This window comes from Neopelma chrysocephalum, unplaced genomic scaffold, assembly GCF_003984885.1.
Source record: "Neopelma chrysocephalum unplaced genomic scaffold, ASM398488v2 Primary Assembly neopelma1_88, whole genome shotgun sequence".
In the NCBI taxonomy this organism is placed as follows: domain Eukaryota; kingdom Metazoa; phylum Chordata; class Aves; order Passeriformes; family Pipridae; genus Neopelma; species Neopelma chrysocephalum.
Genome location: NW_020897750.1, coordinates 4555395 through 4567894, shown reverse-complemented (window position 1 = coordinate 4567894; position 12500 = coordinate 4555395). Strand labels below are relative to the sequence as shown.

The 12500-nt window shown below is 45.8% G+C and overlaps 2 protein-coding genes across 7 annotated transcripts in view; both read right to left on the bottom strand.

Moving 5' to 3' along the window:
* Positions 1 to 6094, bottom strand: part of HNRNPD (heterogeneous nuclear ribonucleoprotein D) — a 10012-nt gene extending 3918 nt beyond the window's left edge. For all 3 annotated transcript variants that reach the window (XR_003535766.1, XM_027692840.1, XM_027692839.1), the window contains exons 1-3: positions 5788 to 6094; positions 1633 to 1801; positions 699 to 860 (exon numbers count right to left, since the gene is read on the bottom strand). Coding sequence is in view for 2 of the 3 variants with exons in the window: in XM_027692840.1 (XP_027548641.1) it covers positions 699 to 860; positions 1633 to 1801; positions 5788 to 5978 (522 nt within the window). In the remaining variant the exon portion in view is untranslated. The remainder of the gene's footprint in view (positions 1 to 698; positions 861 to 1632; positions 1802 to 5787) is intronic.
* A 1964-nt stretch (positions 6095 to 8058) lies between these two features.
* Positions 8059 to 12303, bottom strand: HNRNPDL (heterogeneous nuclear ribonucleoprotein D like). 4 transcript variants are annotated; one of them, XR_003535768.1, is made up of 9 exons: positions 12127 to 12298; positions 11633 to 11801; positions 11383 to 11544; positions 10977 to 11108; positions 10745 to 10859; positions 9815 to 9982; positions 9515 to 9612; positions 9027 to 9130; positions 8059 to 8332 (listed from the first exon to the last, which is right to left on the bottom strand). XR_003535768.1 is itself a non-coding variant. In XM_027692841.1 (8 exons), the coding sequence occupies exons 1-7, from the start codon at positions 12213 to 12215 to the stop codon at positions 9542 to 9544; spliced, it is 906 nt and encodes a 301-aa protein (XP_027548642.1). In that variant the 5' UTR covers positions 12216 to 12298; the 3' UTR covers positions 8059 to 8332; positions 9515 to 9541. The 4 variants fall into 4 exon arrangements, 2 of the variants coding, with proteins under 2 accessions (XP_027548642.1, XP_027548644.1); XR_003535767.1 differs by having other exon boundaries at positions 9027 to 9612; XM_027692841.1 differs by lacking the exon at positions 9027 to 9130.
* Between the last annotated feature and the right edge of the window lie 197 nt (positions 12304 to 12500).

Genomic DNA, 12500 nt, shown 5'->3' with positions numbered 1-12500 from the left:
AATGTGTCTCCTTCATAGGGCTTTATATCACTCAAAACCACCTAAAACATCACCCTCACTCACAACAGTGTTAATAAGTGTGAAAAGATTTTTCCCTCTAACTTCTAGTATCATTTGTCCATTCAGGTACTCAGACAAAATATGGTGCACAAAGAATATTTTAGTTATGCTGGATAAATAGTCTCACTTTGACTTTCAGTTTTAACTTGGTTAAGACTGAAGTAACTAAATATTCCAAACTCCGAGGAGACCTAAACCTTAAGTTTTATATGAAAAAGATGTAGCTTTGTGCAAGTGCACAGTTCTGTTCATCTGTACCACCAAAAACTGGGAACAGAGAGACAAGAGACTACATAGTTGCACAGAATTTAGGCAAACTGCTTCAATCTGTGCCATAGAAGATGAGCTGAGGTGACTTAAGATCATCTCATCCAACTGACCAAAACACCATCTCAAAAGTGTTGTCTCCCTTTCTGACTTATCCCAGCTCCTCCTTCCACTACCCAGTCCGTGCAACTCAAAACCTGTAATTAATACTATTGTCATTAAAATTCTGACTACTAAGAAGATGGAGCTATACTGGCCACTAAGCTTACAGTAGCATCCATGCAGGTTGCATTTGGGGGATGGTTTTTATTACTAAATTTGTGAAAACAGAACAAGTTCCATAAGCATAAGCAGTTTGTTTCACCACATACCTCACCAAAACCTCCAAAATATTCCCGTATTTTCTCCTCAGGTGTGTCTGGAGATAAGCCCCCAACAAAAATCTTTTTAACAGGTTCTTTTGTTTTCATGGCTTTAGCTCTTTTTGGATCAATGACCTTTCCATTCAGCTTGTGTTCCTTCTGGTCCATGACCTGAGAAAAATTAAAACACAATCTTAAGCAGTTCAAACTAAATGTTTCACTTATGTTTTGAGCAAGGCCAAATTTGCTTCAATTTCGATGCTTTGATTACAGCAATAATTTGTTGCACAAAAACAAAGAATTCTGTGATTTTGATCACGATCCAGTGACACAGTTCTGACAAAGCTTTTCAAGAGCCACCTGGGGTCATGTATTATCCAAGGGAAGTAAGAGTGTAACACTTCTCAGAAAGTACCCTACAATCTCATTCTCAAACTTTAAGAAGTAAAGAACCTGCACTTTAGATATCATCAAAGGTCAATGAGGGTGAAAACTTTTCCGTGTGCTGTATCCACAGCATTTTAGAAAAGTTAACAGCTAACTTTTGCTTGGATAGAGCCCAAATGTATCAAAGCTATTGGCTCTACTCTAGGGGTCCACACTGCACCTCTGGAATGCAAAGGTTTGAAGTTCTTTGCAAATTACTGCTTTCAGTAGGCAGCAGACATTTATATACAGTGTTTTTCAAGCGCTCAAGTCCAGTGGCTTGCAGCATACTCCCATGTAAGTGCTCAAATCCACACCTTAGGAATCACTGCTGGTCCTGAACACTGCAACATGAGTAAGATGGTTCAGGAAAATAAACATTTTAACAAGTACCTTAAATATGTTGAGTCCCTGAATCATCTTTAGCAGAACATGTACGGACAACTATGCAGACAACCATGTGAGTGCTTCATCTCTGATACCCAAATCTGAACATGTTTCATTACATCAATACTACCTTATCTACGCTCTCTGATTCCTTGAAGAGCACAAAGCCGAAGCCTCTTGATCGCCCAGTGATGGGATCTAACTTCAGAGTACAGTCTACAACTTCACCAAATTTGGAGAAATAGTCCTTCAGATCTTTCTTTGTGGTGTCCCAGCTGAGGCCGCCAATAAACATTTTCCTGTCAAGACAAGATGGTTTAATCTGTTAATGTGTGTTACCCAAAATCCTGTACTGTCAAGCTGCATGAGCTCAGTTACCTAATGCATGGAACTGGCAGCATTTTATCAGTGACGACACCGCACATGCAGGCCTGCACTTTTTGACAACTTGCTTTAATGATTCTGGCCAGGTTAGATAAAGACTTACATGTAAACAAAAGTTGTGCACCATCTTCTGCTGCAGTTGCTTACTCTGCTACCCCAGGAAACTACCAGTAGTGACAAAAAAGTATTTTACTACCTCCTTGCACCCCCACCACAGGTTAAATTCCATTTAGTTACCTGTGGAGCCTCCACACAACTGCTCAAGAAACTCACATGGGTAGATTAGGTTTATACAGCAGTGCATTTAAACAGGCATTTATGTACTAGGCTGGACTGGACATAAGCCCATATTAGTAAACTAAAATAAAGTTTAGTCAAGTTGCCTTCCCCAGAAAGCAGAAAAAAAGTAAAGTATTGGATGGTCAAAGCTTATCTTTCCCCACAAAAACATGATATGAACAACAGGCATAATCCAGTACAATCAAACTAATGTCTTCCCAATATTCCTAAGGGACGAGTGCTGCTGGGCAAATGGGTGTAGCACATAATTCTGATCACGACTTGTATTTTCAAAAGCACACTGGAAGCTTAGAATCAATTCATGACTGTCCCACCACATTAGTAAGACACAAAAAAAAAAGGAAACAAAAAAACCCAAGCCAGTATGCACACAAATGAATCATTCATAGTCATAGTTATTAGGCATAGGGCTTAGGCAGCCATTCAAGAGAGGATTTGAGATGATCTCCTCTAATACTGATAAAGAAGATTTTACAGCAGGCTCCAAACAAAAAAGTATGATCCATTATGATCTATAAATATGTTTCCTACAAAGCTTTGTCCATTTTCACTGTACCAACTTATCCCACAATTCAACACACACTTATCAGAAAACCTGAAAAAACACTTTATCATGTCTTCGACTCCTCCACTTTCCACACCCATACAAATATTCCTGCCAATCATGTAAATTGCATGTACCTCCACAAGTCAAACTCTCTCAAATCAAAAGCTGCTCCTCTGAACTAACTGTTGAATTAGCTCTGCTGTCATCACAGAATTAATAAGAGCATTCACTTTCTGACAAACATATCCAACCTCCATAGAAATGAGGGGGTTCAGGAGCTTCAGATGTTTCTATAAAAGGTCTTGAAATCTTTTAGCAGGAGCACCAATTCCCCACTCCCTTTATCCACTTTTACCACTAGTCCCAGATGTCTCTTCTACAAAGCACCAAAATCCCTTTCTATCTAGTGTGACTACTTGTTGTCTTCAGGACTAATCTATATTCATCTCCTTCTGGTTCCCCCAGCATATGAAGGACATGGAACTGTTGGAGCAAGTCCAGAGGAGGCCATAAACTTGATAAGAGGACTGGGGCACCTCCCCTCTGAAAACAGGCTGAGAAAGTTGGGACTGTTCAGCCTGGAGAAGTTTGCATGAAGACCTCACAACAACCTTCTAAGTATCTGAAGGGGGTCTACAGGGAATCCAGAGAGGGACTCTTCATCAGGAACTGTGGTGACAGAACAAGGAGTTATGGGTAGAACTGAAAGAGAGGAAATTTAGATTAGATATTAGGAAGGAATTCTTTGCTATGAGGGTGGTGAGACACTGGCACAGGTTGCCCAGGGAGGCTGTGGATGCCTCAACCATGGCAGTGTACAAGGCCAGGGTGGATAAAGCCTTGAGCAACCTCGTCTAGTGGGAGGTGTCCCTGCCCATGGCAGGGGATGTTGGGACTGGTTGGGAGGGTTTAAGGTCCATTCCAACCTCTTAATATTCTGTGGTTCTATGAATATTGATAAAATGGTCCACATTAGTAAACCAGCAGCTTCATACCAGCACGGGCAGTAAATCAAAGGATGTTTTCTGTTCTTGTGTTCATCCATCATTAAGGTTTTTAGTTTGTTTGCTGTTTTGTGCAGTTTTTTAAGCAGCCAAACAGAACACAGAGAGGACGCAGCGTTTTTCTGACACATGGAGGATACTCTAGCAGTTACTATTGAACTTACACTTGCTAGGCAACATACAAGCCACCTGTTTCACAGCTACCAACAAACCATTAAACACACAAAACCTGCTTTATAGTTGTCAACAAACCACCAATATTAACATACAAAGCCTGTTTTATACCACTAAGTACAGACAGAGCAAGAACACCAGTTTGCAACAGCCCTCTGAAGGCTCTTGTCCCTCCACGCAGCAATTGCAACTTGGAGTCTACTCACACAGCAGCAAACCACGGCTGCTCCATCCTGCCACTACACTGAGCTGACAAACCCCTGCTTCGCTGCAAAACTTGAGGTCACGTCAAGGCTACAACACAACCACGAGCACAAAAAGCAATCCAGGAGCAATGCCACAGCGGTGTCAAAAGCTTGTAAAATACACCAGCCAATCTGTGGGTTAGGAAATGTATGTAAATCACATCAGCACATAGCTTTCCAAAATATGCTTTCAAACTTCATACTCAGCTAAATAGAGCAAAGATATCACAGATCTGCTGTTTTCCCTCTACTACCAAGAAAGCTGCCAAAACACTTTGTTTCCTGTACAGCATGACCCATAAAAATTGACAGATCAAATAAGAAGACTGAACTAAATTACAAGCCAACATATGATATATGTAATCACTGCCCAGTGTCACTGCACCCCTCAGCAACAACTTTTTCTAAGCTGTATTGCCTCCAAAGAAGATGAGCTTCCTTCTGAAAACCCTTTAAGAGGTCTGTATTCAAGTACAAAAAGTAAAACAAATGTGCAAACTGCAAGGGTATTTACAGCCACTAAGAGCAGGCGAGAAGTAACAAAAACATTCTAAGCTTCTGCTAATCCTATGAAAACACTCAAAAAAGGTTCCTCTTCTCTCTCCCTGCAACATCCCAGATTATTACATCCCAGGTTATTAACATCGTTCTCTGCAACATCCCAGGTTATTATAAGAGGAAGACACTCATTAAGGTTTCCCAGCAGGTATCTATAGGACAACATAGCCAGTGCTCCTTTATCCAGTTTATTTTCTGCCTTGACCAAAACCAGACCCGCAGCCCGAGTTCTTATAGGTCTGACAGGAGACAGCACAGAGCATCAGCCTGTCCTGTCACTTGGTTTTTTACAAGTGAATTTCATCAGCAATACTAAAGTGACACTGCCCCATACCAAGCATCAGGCAGAGACCCTCGGAAGATTAAAAGCTGCCTTTATTCTTCCTAAAATCATAGAATATGTTGAGTTAGAAGGGACCCATTAGGATCATCGAGTCTAACCCCTAGCCCTGTGCAGGACACCCCAAGAATCACACCCTGTGCCCAGGAGTATTGTCCAAATAATTCTTGAACTCTGTCAGGCTTGGTGCTGTGACCATTTCCCTGGGGAGCCTGTTCCAGTGCGCAACCACCCTCTGGGGGAAGAACCTTTTCCTGATAACCAGCCTGAACCTCCCCTTACACAGCTTCATATCGTTTCCCCGAGTTCAGACATCACCTAATGCAATCTTCCTCACAGAAAGTTCCGCGAGGAGCAGAAGGATGGTTTAGGCTGGGAAGAAGCCCAGGTCCCTCATGCCTCTCACTGACACACCGTCTGTGCTTGCAGCACAGGGCAATGCTGCGACTGCAACTCCAGCATTCGGCTACGCCGAGTTACGGCCTTGTCGCGCGCACCCCACACTAACTTATATAAAGAACATCCTAAAAAAAAATAAAAGGGGTCTGTAGTTCTGCACACATAGCACCATTTGTACACCGCGGGTCCAGACACCGCCCCCGCCCGGCCCGGCCCGTGACGTCGCCGAGGCGACAAGTAAACAAACAGGGCGGCGAGCGGGGCCGGGCCGGGCCAGGCCGGGCCGGGGGCGCCGGGCCCCGCCCGGGACACAAAAGCCGCCCCCGCCGCTCACCCCTCGTCCTCCTCGTTCTTGCTGGCGTCGATCTTGGCTCCCTCCGACTCGATCCCGCCGCTGCCGCCGCCTCCCCCATCGGCGCCTCCCGCCCCCGCCTGCCCCTCAGGCTGCTCCGCCGGCTCTGCCGCGCTGTCCCCGGCGCCCGCCGCCACCGCCGCCGAGTCCAGAGCGAACTGCTGGTCCGACATGGCGCCGCCGCCGCCCCGCAACGGACCGGACCGGACACCCGCGGTGCCGCCGCGTCCCCGCCGAGGCCCCGGCGCCGCTGGCGGCCCCGGCCGAGCGCGCCGATCCCGCCGATCCCTCCTCCTCCTGCTCCCTGTTTTTAATGGCGCCGCCACCGACCCAACCTAAAATGGCGGCCGGAAGGAGCGCGGCGGGCGGGACACGTGACACCGCCCCCGGGGAGCCGGGAGGGAGCGGGGGGGGCGGTCGTGGACAGCCCCGGGAGCATCCAGGGCCTGAGGGTGCCGGGAGGGGGCCACTCAATCACGGAGCCGGTAGGGTTGGAAGGGACCTCTGGAGATCACCCATTCCAACCCCCCTGACAAGGCAGGGTCACCTGGAGCAGGCGTCCAGGTCCGTTTGGAATATCTCTAGAGAGGGAGACTCCACGACCTCCCTTGGCAGCCTGTTCCAGTGCTCTGCCACCCTCGGCATAAGGAAGGACTTGCACATGTTGAGGTGAAACTTCTTGCCGTTTAGTTTATGGCCATTGCTCCTCGTCCTGTCAGTGGGCCTTGTACCGAAAAGAGCCTAGCACCATCCTCTTGGCACCTGCCTTTGAGATATTTATATGTGTTGATGAGATCCCCTCTCAGTCTTCACACTAAAGAGGCCCAGTTCCTGCAGTCTCTCCTCGTAAGAGAGATGCTCCAGACCCCTCATCATCTTCGTGACACTCTGCTGGACCCTCTCCAGCAGCTCCTTGCTCTTTCTTGTACTGAGGAGCCCAGAACTGGACACAGCACTCCAGATGTGTCCTCACTAGGGCTGTGTAGAGGGGAAGGATTACAGTTTTGAAAGAAAACTTAGCTCTTAGAAAAGTGGGGGTTTGTATATTTACCAATGTAGCAGCAAAGCCATGTGCTGGTGGCACAAGTCTCCTTCACCCCACCAAGGCACTGCTGGAGGATAACTTCTGCATCCAGCTGCACTCCCAAAAAGTCTGTGTACACACGCAGTCAGATGCAGCTGTGGTTTCTCCCAGCAGTCATGTGCTGGTTTTTTTTAGTTTGTTGCCAGTGACATCAGCGAGCCTTCTCCCATCCAACCTAATTGCTAAGATGACAGGAGCCTCCCAGATCCAGCAACTGTGCAAGCCCCAGCAGTTATGGGAAGCAGCTCTTCTCTACAATAGGAGAAAGTAAAACAGCCAGCTACTTCAGAGAGAAATAAACACTGAAATTATGTTTGGAAACTTCCAGGGAAAAATCTCTACCCAGACTATTCCCTTTCAAAATCTACAAGACCTCTGTGAATTAGCTACTCACATTTTACCTTAACAAGCAAAGTTTATTTTTTGATGCTTGACTAGGTACACACTGAGAAAAAACCAAAATTTCAGGCAGACTGCTGCAAGCCTTTGGCTTCGTGCAGGTGTATGCTCCCTTACCCATTCCACCACTTCTAATCAGAAAAGAACCTGCTGGGTGTAATGCCATTTCCCTGCTCCACCAATCATTCACTCAAGCTTTTATTTTGCTAGTATGCACAAGATGGTAAACCTGTTTTCTGGATGCTTCAGGTGAGAAGAGTCCAGTACAGGACCTAACTTGCAGATCCCAAGTTGTACAAAAGTTACTGACCCTTAAATTCAAGAACTTGTAATCTCCTCCCTGCAATTGGAATAGATAGGGAGTGATTACTCTAGGAAAGTAATTAAGCTACATTCTAGAATAGCCAAGGTTTTAAGTGCTTGAAAAACCTTGAAAGGCTCCAACCCTCCAACCCCATAAGCAGTGCCTGAGCTATCAGCATTACAAAGGTGCTGCTGTAGTTCTAGATCCCTTGAGATGTACAAAACTGGCAGCATTGTGACACAGAGAGACCACTTTCTCCTCTCTTCTGCACATGGCAAGAGACAACTCTTCCACCATCCACTGATGGTGACTCCAAGCAGGATGGTGCTCTCTCAAGACAGGTCAGGAAAAATCATGGGTTGTATTGACCTGTATACACAGTAACCCAGATCTCCAAAAGGTACATGCCCTGCTCTACAAGTAAAACTACACTTACACGAGGATAAGGTGACAGCAAGACTACACACTCACTTAAGTAAGCATTTATTAGAGAATCCTTTAACATGAAATTATACAAATAAAGTTTGTATAAACACAAGTCCACATTGTGTCATAACATGAATGGCAAAAAGAAAAGTAAAAACCATAAAAGAAAACTAGTCGGCCGCTATGTACAGTTGGACACAGTTGTGTCGTTCACTAAAAGTCTTTTACAAAATAGTCATTTCCTCTCACGAAGATCACCCTCCATTCACTCACGATGCGCTGCGAGATGGCTTTTTTTGCTGCAGTACCTCTACCTAAAAAATCAAAGACAAAATGCATGTCAGATCTGTGACAGTTACTACAGAATTGTTAAAAGGTCCATTTTCATGAACTGCTTTAAGTCTTCTATATATTCCTTTCTTCACTGTTAAAGATCATATGCATATTTATTAAGGTAACACAAGAGGTTTTGTTAGCCCTCAGTAATTTATCTTCCCAAATATTGCCATTCAGCCCATTTAGGAAGCTGTTCCTAAGACAACATCTGATTTAGACTAATAAGTGGGCTCTGGATCAGGTTCTTTTTTCCACTGGAAACACTGCCAAAAGGGTTTCTAATTACTTGTTTATACATCTATATGACTTATGTGCAACACAAGTCAAATCAATTTAGTTCAGACCGTTCATATGCATATGATCCTTAAATGTTTTTCCAGATTTAAAAGTTCGTTTTGGTTTGCAGATTTCACTATTAGCTATAAAAAGAAAAAAGCAAGCATTAAAATCTTAAAGAATGCACATTTAAAATGAGGTTCCACAATTGAAATACAACACTAAACAGAAGACCAAATGATTAAGCTGTAAAGGCATTTATGTACTTTAACTCCTGTAAAAAACCATTTAAGTTAAAGACACTTAATCTCCAAAAAAGATTAAAAAAAGAAGCCAAAGTCTGAAGTTTTCCACTTTAATCTTTACGCTGGTACATGAAGTTGGAAGAGACCATACCACAGGACAGCGTTTTCTGGTGTATGCCTTGCGCTCTGCCTGCAACGTGCGACCCCAGAGATAGACGTGGTCAGGGTGACACACGGCCTGCAATGAAGTTCCCGCTGGCGGGTACAAACAAGGTATAATGTCAGAGTTAGAAGACAACATTCTTGTTTTCCTTAAGTTGTACCCATTTCAGTACTTTACCTGTTAATACTTCTAATAAGTTTAATTATTCCTCTAGATCACCTGGTACACAACGCAAACCAGAAAAACTCTTATGTTTTTCTGAGGTACTAAAGAAGATAAAGTCACGTTTTTACAAAGTTAAAGATCTATAGACACGTAGGCAAAGCTGGTTTTAAAAAAAAAAATTATTTTTTTAAGTTAACAAAAGCTTAATTAAAGGAAAAGTCATGCTACGCAAGTTTTTACTCTTCGTTTGTCTATTGATCTTTAAATTAGATTAGACATACTCAGAGTGGACCTTGCACTCAGGTACACACCTGTTTGCTCAAGTACTAGGTACTGCTTTAGTACGGCTGGTAGTTGTTTTGGTGGTTGCCGCCGCCACGGGACGCCTTTCCGTATGTGCTTTGTTGGCCTGTACGTAACACGAGAGGAAAAAAACAAAACCCAGAAGCATTAACACCCAAACTCTGAAGGGGACTTCACATACAGCACTCCAAGAGATCTCATCTTTAGAGCCAGGTGCCGAGAGAGATTTTACAGAGCAACTTACTAGAAGAGGCCCTTGTTTAAAGATACACATTCTTGTTATTGGGAATGAGATCAAAACCACTTACCACTGTAATCTGTGTATCCCGGCCCATATCCATAGTTGGGATAGTTGTATCCAGAGTAGTCATACCCTCCATAGCCACTGTAGCTTTGATCGCTATAAGCGCTATTGTAATTTCCATATCCTTGATCGTAATAGTTATTAAATCCTTGATTCCAGTTTTGTCCCTGACCTGAAACCAAGTATAGCAAGTGTAAGTTACACAACTTATTTCTCCTCTATGTCACTTCATTTAACTTTCAATGGCAATCTTTCTATAGCAGAGCTATTACTTGAAGAATCCTCTTGCCTCCCTAAGAACAATAATTTTCGAGAAAGAATTGAGGCATCTTATTTGGATACAAGAGATGTGACTTAAGACCTTAAAACACACAGCATTAGAGAAAGACAGCAGGTCGTGCTGCTCATAAAACAGCCAGGAAAAGCAAAACAACACAACAGCAAAGGCACATTACAGCAACTCCTGTTGTTTTCCTTTAACTGTCATTTTGGATCAGGAATTGCCTGAGCACCAAATCATATTTTACTGTGTTTTGTTAATTGTACTAACTCGAAGACTGAAATGCATTAACCTGTAATATTACTGATTGCTTCTGATCCATTTGCAAGGTGTAGCAAAGTGACTGCCATCCTCTTCAGCAAACAGCTCTTGGTTTCTCACCCATGAGCCCACCAAGAGCGCATCCCTTCATGTGAAAGGGTTTAACTGCAGTGGCTACACTATCCACTGTGGGTGTGCAAAAGAACCCTACACCCAGCCTGCCACTTCACCACTTGAAGGCATGCAGAGCAAGAGCACACTCCTAAGCTTCCACAAGCAATCACAACCACCAAAATACCATTTAACAGGCTACTTTACTCATTCAGTTTAGAAACAATATCAGCACAGAGCCTGAAACCTGAGTTCTTATATTTAACCATTGAAAACACTCACCCCGTCCACGCCCCCTTCCGCCTCCACGTCCACCAGAAGTATTGCTTTTCCCTCCTTTCTGCTGCTGCTGCTGTTGCCTGTATACCTCTTTGGGCTGTGCTACTTTGATCTCACACTGTAAGGACAGAAATGCTTTAACTCATCAAGAAATTCAAGACTATTTTGTGAGTTGCTTTCATGGATGCCTACAGAAATAATCTATTTCACATGCTAAGAAGGAGAGCTTTCATACCTTGCCTGAACCAATCTGATGGTATCTGCTTTCTAGTAACTTCTTTACGGGCTCTTCATCTGTGTATGTGATAAAACAGAAGCCCCTCCTTTCATTCGTCTTTGTGTCCATGGGAAGTTCAATGTTTTCGATCTGAAATTGAAACACATATAAACAATGCATGAAATCTGTGAGCAACTTTTTATGCCACCAGAACCATTTGGCAGTGTAGCATCTGTACTGACTACATTTGGCAGCTATAAATCAGACCAACACAACACTAGAGAATCATTAACATAGAGATTCAACGATCTCTAGTGTTGTATGAGCCTGAGCCAACTCTCTCCTCACAAATTCTTCTGTTTTAAGACAGAGCTAAAACTGCACTTGAAAACCAGAGCTGTTGTTATATGCCATTATACTATACCTCGCCAAAAGCACCAAAGTACTCCTTAATCTGTTCTTCAGATGTATCTGGACTCAGCCCACCAACAAACACTTTTTTTGGTGGCTCCTTCCCTTTTAGGGCTTTTGCCCTTTTAGGATCTATTAACTTCCCATCCAGTTTGTGTTCTTTCAGTTCCAACACCTAAAAAGTAAAAAAGGAAACGAAGTCTCAGACCTGTACCATAACACAAGCCAGCTTCACGCCATCGATCCCCAGGAAACCCACCCACCTTCTCCACGCTGGCAGCATCCTTGAAGAGTACGAACCCAAACCCCCTCGACCTTCCAGTGACCGGGTCTGTTTTGATCGTGCAATCCACAACTTCACCGAACCGAGAGAGATACTCCGTCAGGTCCTTCTTGCTGGTGTCCCAGCTGAGGCCTCCGATGAACATTTTCCTGGAGGGCAGGAAGTACGTCGGGATGCGGGTGCAGGGAGCGCGGAGGGAGCGGCGGAGCCGCCCCGCGCCCCCATAGGCTGCCGGTGACGTCACGGCCCCGACCGGCCCCCCCCCCCGCTCCCGCTCCCGTCCCCGCCCCGCGGAAACTGGGTCACCCGCCCGGGACACAAAGGCGGGCGCGGCCATGGGGTGGGAAAGGAAGGCCCCGCACCCTCCAGCGACCGAGCCGCCTCCCCCCTCCCTCCCCGCGCCGCAGGGCGGGCAAAGGAGACGGAGGCGCGATTCTCCCCCTTCCCCTCCCCCACCATCATTCCCGGCCTTACCCGTCGTCCTGCTGGTTCTTGCTCGCGTTAATCTTGGAGCCCTCGGCGAACTCCTCCTGGCCGCCGCTCATCTCGGTCGCGTCCTCCATGGCGGGGTGAGGGCGGCGGGGGTGCTCGGGCGAGCGGCGGAGACAGCGGAGACCTGCGCCCAGCAGAAAATGGCGGCGGAAGAGATCCGGGCACCGCCTCCGCCGCCCTTATATACCCGCGCCGGCAGCCAATCAGCACCGCCCTCCCGCCCGGTGCCGCAGCGCCCCCGGCGGCTCCCGGCGGCGCTGCAGCGGCCGCCATCGCGCGGGGCCGGGGCGGGCCGGGAGCCGCTGCCCGGGCGGGGACGGCACCGGGGCACCGGGGGACGGGCCAGGCGGGCGCCC